Source organism: Antrostomus carolinensis, unplaced genomic scaffold (genome assembly GCF_000700745.2).
Source record: "Antrostomus carolinensis isolate BGI_N321 unplaced genomic scaffold, ASM70074v2 scaffold43738, whole genome shotgun sequence".
In the NCBI taxonomy this organism is placed as follows: Eukaryota; Metazoa; Chordata; class Aves; order Caprimulgiformes; family Caprimulgidae; genus Antrostomus; species Antrostomus carolinensis.
Window position 1 is genome coordinate 1 of NW_010331693.1, and position 8,409 is coordinate 8,409.

Here is an 8,409-nt window from a genome sequence, read left to right on the forward strand (position 1 = left end):
GGGCGGGGCCGTGCGGCGGCCGCCTCACCGCTCCGCTTCCCCCTCAGGAGACCCGAAGCAGGACCTGGCCTACGAGCGGCAGTACGAGCAGCAGACCTACCAGGTGATCCCCGAAGTGATCAAAAACTTCATCCAGTATTTCCACAAGACGGTGTCGGATCTTATCGACCAGAAGGTGTACGAGCTCCAGGCCAGCCGGGTTTCCAGTGATGTTATTGACCAGAAGGTGTACGAGATCCAGGACATCTATGAAAACAGGTACAAAGCCATCCTTCTGCTCTTAAAAGGAAAGGCTGACTGCTCCCTGTGTTGTTCCAAACTTGGGTTTTCCCAAAAATACAGCATGAGGTTTGATTTGATTACTGGGGAAAAAACCCAGATGTTTCCAGACCATTAATTGGTCAGTTGTGACCTGTCTGAATGAAAATAGTAGTCCTTTGTGTTACAGATACAGAGGCAGCAAAAAGTGACCGCAGTAGTGTTAGTTAGGCAGTTTGCAGAAAGTTGTGAGGTGTAATTGTTGTGTGTGTTCCCTACAGATACTCCCACTCCTGCTTGTAGCTGTATCACCTTGCCATAAAGTGAATGTGAAAGTAACCTACACAACTGTTCCATGCTTCAGGGATAAAGTGAAGACTTAATTGCTTAGTTTGCCATTCTCATTCTTTGGTTTGACACTAGATTTACTAAAATCTAGGGGATGGTGGTGATGTTCTACTTTCATTAAGTCTAAGACCTCTATATTGTGATCTGTAACTCTAGCTCTGTCATACTGAGAAATGGTTTCTAATACCACATGTGTGTCTTATCTTTCAGCTGGACAAAGCTGACAGAAAGGTTTTTTAAGAATACTCCATGGCCAGAGGCTGAGGCCATCGCCCCTCAGGTTGGAAATGGTAAGTCTTTTACATTCTTTTTGCTTGTCAGAGAGAGAAGAACCTAAGTCACTTCTGATACATGAGTGAGCAGGTGCACAGTGTTGCTGCCACCTGAGTCAGTCATCTTTGCTCACTCTGGCAACTCCTTCAGCAGAGGCCTGGCAAGAAGTCAATCCTGAACACAGTATCCTTTTGTGCCTCCCTTTTTACTGTGGCAGCAGGAACACCGCTGGCATATCTGAGAGTTACACTTGTTTAGACCTCGTGGCTTGCTAAGTCTTGTTCTGCCATCTTTTCCAGACGCTGTTTTCCTCATCCTGTACAAGGAGCTGTATTACAGGCACATCTACGCCAAAGTCAGCGTGAGTGTTTGGTCTCTGCCTTCCTCTCGGTTGCATCCTGGCTTCTCCGTGCCATAAAACTTGCCAGATCCTGCTGCTACCACAGTATCAGTGGCTCCATAATTTTTGCAAGACAAGATTGGATGGGTTTATGAGATATAAGTCAAGTTGCTTTTAGGGAAGCTTAAAATTCTTGTCTTTTGTTAGTTCAGTAATGAGTTGCTGATTGCTGAAAAGCAAGAAAGACTTGACTGCCTTTCCGAGGCTCATTAGCTGTGCTTGGTTGTAATGCGTGTGCAGGCTTCCCTGGCAGCTCCTATGAATCAGAAGACCTGGCCTCAGTTTTCAGGAGGCTATTATGTAAAAGTTTGTTACTGACATCAAATGTAGTGGTTAGTGAGTCAGGGAAGAAGGAGGTGTTGGGAGGTAATTGAATTTTGTTTTTGATAGAGCTGTAATTGCAAGACCTATAGATCAGTTCATTGCATGTGTTTCTTTGTGGCTCTTTCATCTTCAGATTAGCAGGTGGGTGAGAGCAGGTGTCAGAAGAAGAAGATGCATTAATTATTTGTGATTAAAAAAACCACAAGGGGTCAGAGTGCTTTGTGGAGAGGGAAACACAGGCACCAAAAAGGATGCAGAAGAAGGAAGTGGGAGGAATAACACTCTATAAAACAAAACTAACCCCACTTTTTTTTCTTAAGCTAATTTGAAGTCAGTGAGAAAATCACAGTAGTTCTTGGTTCTTTAAGGAAAAAAGCTGAGCAGAGGCCTGACTTACAGGGTAAATAAGTAATAACTGCAGTTTTGGTGTGGACCAGAGGGTGGAGAAATAGGCGCTTTAAAAAGGCAGCTGCATTAACCCAAGTCGGGCTTTAACAGGAGAGACTGGTTTCTCAAGCTGTGCTGTTAGTGGTGCTCAGAGTGCCCTGACTGTCTCCAGGTGAAACAAGGAAAATGATTCTAGGAAGAGAGTGGTTCCCTATGTGTTTCCTGGTGTTTCAGAGTGATTAGAAATACTGTCCAGAAGCGGATTTGCTGATTTATTAAGGCCTCTCATGAGGGGAGAAGGAAGGAAGGAAAGCCATTCGAGGTAATAGGAAGCTCTTAAGTCTGGACAGCAGAGAGGAGGACAAGGAAGGTTAATGCATCCTACTCAGAGAAGGTTTGAGTGCTCAGTTGTCCTGGGAGAAGCTATCTGTAGGTGAAGTCAGCCCTGTTCTATGGAACAATAGTGATACAATTTCAGGTTTTCTGGGTGGTGCTGGTGGGTGTCCTGGTTGGATATCGGCTCTCACATCTCTGAAATAGACCCTCCACTGCTGTGACTGTTGACTGTCCTTCATACGCTGCTGCCCATAAACTCACTCCTGCTGTGCTTGGAGCTAAGCAGACTGTGCTGACTTCTCATTGCAGGGGGGGCCCACGCTGGAACAGAGATTTGAATCCTACTACAACTACTGCAATCTCTTCAACTACATCCTCAGTGAGTTGCTGCTGTTCATCTCTGGTTTGTGAATTTTGGAGAGGGAGAGTGGATGGAGAGGGCGGAGCTGGAGAAAGGGTCAGAAGAGTTGGAACTTGTTTGTTTCTAGATCATACAGGGAGTAGTGTATGAGCTTTCCATATGTTTCAGTTTGTTGAATGAAGAGCACTTTACATCCATGCATTTAAAACCACAAAAAGTGCAAATAGTTCCCAGTGCTTTCTGAAATACTGTAAAGAATAAAACTTAGTTTTCTGTCTTGCTGAGAGCTGCTTTATCTACCTTTATTAAAAAGCAAAATGAAGCTGTAAGCTAGAGAAAACTTGCAGTGTTTCACAACTGCTTGCTGTTGTTGAGTCCCCTTGGAACAAATTTTAGTGTTTGTGACTCCCTGACAGACTTCTTGCAGAGAACAGACCCCTACAGTCTGTGCATAGCTTCTGAGAATCACTGCTGCTGAGCAGTCACGTTCTAGAGATTAACCCCATACATGCTCGTGTTCTTTAGAAGAGCAGGCAGTTGAGGTGGCTGAAAGTACGTGTCACTGCCCTCCTGGAAGCTTCCTTCATCTGCTGCTGCATTTCCCCTTTCAGGGAAATTCTTCTGTTCTTTAATTTGTCTGTTCCTCCAGTTCTGTCACTATTCTTGCTCAAGGTATTAAGCCTCTCATCTGTTACTTATGTTCTGCAGATGCTGATGGCCCTGCTCCTCTGGAACTGCCCAACCAGTGGCTCTGGGATATCATTGATGAATTCATATACCAGGTACATGACTATAAGACTGGGCTGTTTTGGAGTGGCCTTGCCTCTGTAAGCACTGTAAATTTTCCATCTCCTCCCTCTCTGTGATTTTCATAGCTAGGATGCCATTGCAGGTCAAAAAACCTTGGTAAGCACTATTATTGCTGGGTCACCAGACAGATGAAGCAGTTGTAAGTGTGCAGATTTTTAAGTTACAGGGAGCTTTTTGGGGAGTCCTGGACTTCTACTGATATTTGTTTCACTTGCTGCTTAGGGGATTTTTTTTTTTTAACTCACCTTTATTTCTACCTGATTTGTGCAAAGCAGCCTGACTGAAGTCTGCTATAATCACAAAGACCTTATGAAGACACTTATCCAAACTAGCTTTATTGTGTGCTCTGGTTCCACTTCAGTTTTGTATTTCTTAGTCATTAGGGCCTTTGTGCTTGCACTGAGAGATTGCTGACCTGATTTGAAATAACCTGTGCTAAGATCTTTACGTTAGGAAATGCTTTTCCATTTATTGTTCTGAGTGCAGCAATACAGATCTCAAATGCTATTGTTTTTTCTCTATGGATTCCTTTCTTTGTAACTGTTTATTATAGAGCTGCCTGGAATTCCTCATGTGCAGTCTTGTCAGGCTTGACAATGAAAAAGCATGTATGCATATACAGAAAAAGCTGTATGTGTATGCAGACACATCACTTGGTGATTCTCTTTGCTGTCTGTTCAGACAGGAAATTTGTGTTTAGCTGCCTGTCCCAGTTGTCTAAGAGATCCTTCCCTGCTTCGTTCTGTCTTTGGCCTTTTCTCTCTGCACTGTGTCATTTTTTCCCTAGGTGCTTTAAAAGTGGTATTATTTGCTGTTTTGATTGCCAGGTGATCTCAGATGAAACTCTTTTTTTTCATGTGACTTGTAGCTTATTTTCCTGCTCCGGCAGGGTGATTGGACTAGATGATCTTTTGAGGTCCCTTTCAATCCCTGACATCCTGTGATTATTGTAATGCATTTGTGTGATTGACTTGTAAGCTTAGTGCACTTAGCTGAACATCTCCAAACTGGCTTCTCATCATCAAATCTCTGCTTTTTCCTGTAGTTCCAATCTTTCAGCCAGTACCGCTGCAAGACAGCCAAGAAGTCTGAAGAGGAAATTGATTTCCTTCGTTCCAACCCCAAGATCTGGAACGTCCACAGTGTCCTTAATGTGCTGCACTCTCTGGTGGACAAATCCAACATCAACCGACAGCTAGAGGTCTATACAAGTGGAGGTGAGCTAGCTGGGTGATGCCAAGCAAGACTGGTGTCTGTGCTGCCTTGCTTTGACTTGACTGAACTCAGTTAGCTTTGTTTGGGAGCCAAATCAAACCTTTAATCAGTGGATGGATTTCTGTTGGCCGTATGTGAGATGTGCTAGGGATTACACTTGAGTTCTTGCTCCCTTTGCTTGTAAACATAGAGGTGTTGAAAGGAGAGCTTGCTTCCTTGGAGGAAAGCATCACAGTTCCTTTTTCTCCTAGGTGACCCTGAGAGTGTGGCTGGTGAATATGGTCGCCACTCCCTCTACAAGATGCTGGGCTATTTCAGCTTGGTTGGGCTACTGCGTCTGCACTCTCTGCTGGGGGATTACTACCAAGCAATCAAGGTTCTGGAGAACATTGAGCTCAACAAGAAGGTAATAAAACACGTTTCAAACCCTCCATTGCAGTTTTCCAAATGCCTGCGTTCAAATGTGCTGGTGAAAGATTGCCACAGTGAATCTTCCAGCCAAGGAGCTGTTTGTAGCTGTTTTAGTTGTCAGGAGTTTGTAGTTGAACACAGCTGGAGCTTTGGCATTAAATCCAGCCATATGATAATGCCTGATGCTGTTGCAGCACAAATGCTGAGTTTTTTAGAAGGTTTGCTGTGTTGTGCAAGGCAGAGTTGTTACAGGGAATATTGTTTGAACTGTAAGTGGTAGCACAGTGGTTGCTGGCTTGAACACATCATTCTGACCTTGGTCACTGGCTCATTCTTTTTATTTTTGACTCTTATTCTCACTGTGCCCACTCCCACCTTGCATGTTTTTATCCTAGAATTGTGTGCTGCTTGTTGTAACGGTGGCTAGCAAGAGTCCAGCTGCAGCACAGGCTTGGCCCAAGGCTTGGCACAGATCTGTGTATGTGCTGTCTGGCACAGGACATGAAGTGAAATAGGGGGAAGGGGAACTGAGCAAAGCCGTATTAGGCACAGTGCAAGAGTCCTCTGCTTGCAGGAAGCTGAAACTGGAAAACATAGGAAAGGGGATGATCTAATAAACAGTGAGGAAGCTGCTGCAGGGATGGGTGGGAGGTGAGGTATCCTGAATTAACCCTCTTCTTTCTATATTTGGGATGAGAATGAAAGCAGAGGTGGCTGGATTCTGGTTAACGAGTTGTTTGGATCAAAGGTGGTTGTCTCCCCTCTGACACAGTGTGTTGATTCTTCCTTCTCAGAGCATGTACTCCCGGGTGCCTGAGTGCCAGGTGACCACCTATTACTACGTGGGCTTCGCGTACCTTATGATGCGGCGTTACCAGGATGCCATCCGGGTCTTTGCCAACATCCTCCTCTACATCCAGAGGACCAAGAGCATGTTTCAGAGGACGACCTACAAGTATGAGATGGTAAGAGACAGAATAGGTTTAGGCTTCCCAAAGGAAAAGGCAGCTGTCTTCTTTCCTGTCCCTCCTCTGTCACCTGATAACTTACATTTAATAGTCCAGTCTTATTTTCCTGGACGGTGCTGGTGGTGGTGACTGGGGATCTTTTGAACTCCTTTGCCATGTGTGGCAGTATTTTCTCTTGGCTGTCTTACTAGCTCCTTTGGTTGTTCACCATGCCTTTGCCCTGACTCTGTATGCACTCTCCCTCTAGGCAGTGTTGTTAATGAGCATCAGCTGCTAATGATATTCTTGTGGGTGTTTCTTCAAGCTCGATCCTGTTCCTAGTCCAGTTCTGCATTTCAGGTTACTGCCATTGTCAAATACATTTCCTTTATCAAGTGATCATTCACAGACTGTTTTAATGCAGCTTGGCTGAAACAAAGTTCCTTTCTCTTTCCACCTAAGCTGGCCCTGGTGCCTGTTTTACTCCCTGCTTCTGCTCTCTCCTTTTCATCCTTATGATTAATTTCCAAGTCTTTGTCTAGGCAGATCTTGCTGTTCTTAATTTGGTGATGCTTCAAAAATTTGTGATGTCTGTTTCAGCCACACAGCTGTTTCATCCCACAGTCAGATATGTCTTCCTTCTCAGTCTTTACTGGCCTCCATGATAACTGTCCTTTGCCAGGAGATAGTTGTTAAACTATCTGCATTCCCTTCTTCTCTGCACTTACTTGCACCAAAGCAGTCAAACCTGCTTCTGGCCATCCAGGTTCTCTATGGCTCTGGATACATTTACTCTGTCCTTTCCTTTTGTCCAGCCCTCTTTTTCATTGATGAGAGCCTTGATACAGCATTCATCTATCTGCTTTGCCCAGGGGCGGTGCTTCTTTGTGCTGTCCCCCGTGAGCATTAGGACCATCAGTGCTCTCAGTAAAGGGTCTGTCTCTGAAAAATACAGCTCCCAGCTCCCTCTGGCACCATAAAGCCTGAGCACATTGACAAGCTAACAGGTTCTCCTCTCTGTCTCAGATTAACAAGCAGAACGAGCAGATGCACGCGCTCCTGGCCATCGCCCTCACCATGTACCCCATGCGCATAGACGAGAGCATCCACCTGCAGCTGCGAGAGAAATACGGGGATAAGATGCTGCGCATGCAGAAGGGTGACGCACAAGTTTATGAGGAGCTCTTCAGTTACGCTTGCCCCAAGTTTCTGTCCCCCGTGGTGCCCAATTACGACAACGTGCACCCCAACTACCACAAGGAACCCTTCCTGCAGCAGCTCAAGGTCTTTGCTAAGTTCAGCAGCAGGCCCAGCTCTCCACCATCCGTAGCTTCCTCAAGCTCTACACCACCATGCCTGTGGCCAAGCTGGCTGGCTTCTTAGACCTCACAGAGCAGGAGTTCCGTATCCAGCTGCTCGTCTTCAAGCACAAGATGAAGAACCTGGTATGGACCAGTGGCATATCTGCCCTGGACGGGGAGTTCCAGTCTGCCTCTGAGGTTGACTTCTATATTGATAAGGTTGGTATCTCCCCCTTGCTGGCTAGGAAATACCTTCACCCAGGAAATTCTGGAAGTGGCAGCACCTAATTTTGCTCCAGTCCGTGGAAAACATCCCTTCCTTCTCTGCTATGTGAAGGGCTTGGCTGCCCACAGTGAAGTTGTAGCCCTGCTTAGTAGGAGTGTCAGTGGATGAACAGTGATGGGATGTCACAGGCAGCTTTGGCAGTCATCATACCCAGAAGACAAAGCTCCTAAGTGTCTTCCCCAGGACAGAAGGAAATGTTTGTCTGTCAGTGTTCTCAGGAGGTGACAGTTGGGTGACAGATAGTGTTGTCAGTGTGTCAGGTGGGATTGTCAGCTTTGTAGGTCTCCCCCACATCTCTCCTTTGCTTGACAAAGCAGGGATCTTGCTTGGTCATTTTACAGGTCTGTTTTTCTAGACATTTAGCTCTGTCTGCTGTAGGAGGAATCTAAACACAAGGTCTGGTCCTGTCACCAACCTGCCCTTAGAGCTCTGGGCAGCAGGAAGCATAGCAAAGAGCCTTCTAGGACTTCATTTTCAAAGACCATAGCAGTAACCATTAGGTTTCTTGCTGGGAAGAACTGGTTGCCCCTTGTTCTTGGTCCTTAGAGCAGATGTCTTCCTGCAAGGTCTCATGCTATATCTCAGCTGAGCTGTCCTGCTAGGTAGCACGACTGTTAGCTGCTGGTAGAGGGAAGCAGAGCATGAATCGGGGTTGGGGCTGTCAAACTGCTGCAGAGAGAGAGACAAAAACAAGCAGAGTGTGCAACAGTGTGGGAAATGAATACAGTGTGAATTTGGGACCCATCCCAGGC

At 45.7% G+C, this 8,409-nt stretch overlaps 1 protein-coding gene across 1 annotated transcript in view; it reads left to right on the forward strand.

Annotated features, from left to right (window-relative positions):
- Positions 1 to 4: 4 nt before the first annotated feature.
- EIF3L (eukaryotic translation initiation factor 3 subunit L) overlaps positions 5 to 8,409 on the forward strand; it is a gene marked incomplete at its 5' end in the record, with an annotated part of 9,693 nt that continues 1,288 nt past the window's right edge. The window contains 10 exon segments of the mRNA XM_010173282.1: positions 5 to 258; positions 817 to 896; positions 1,179 to 1,240; positions 2,636 to 2,705; positions 3,396 to 3,469; positions 4,543 to 4,714; positions 4,964 to 5,118; positions 5,918 to 6,088; positions 7,097 to 7,361; positions 7,364 to 7,590. Coding sequence (XP_010171584.1) covers positions 5 to 258; positions 817 to 896; positions 1,179 to 1,240; positions 2,636 to 2,705; positions 3,396 to 3,469; positions 4,543 to 4,714; positions 4,964 to 5,118; positions 5,918 to 6,088; positions 7,097 to 7,361; positions 7,364 to 7,590 — 1,530 coding nt within the window.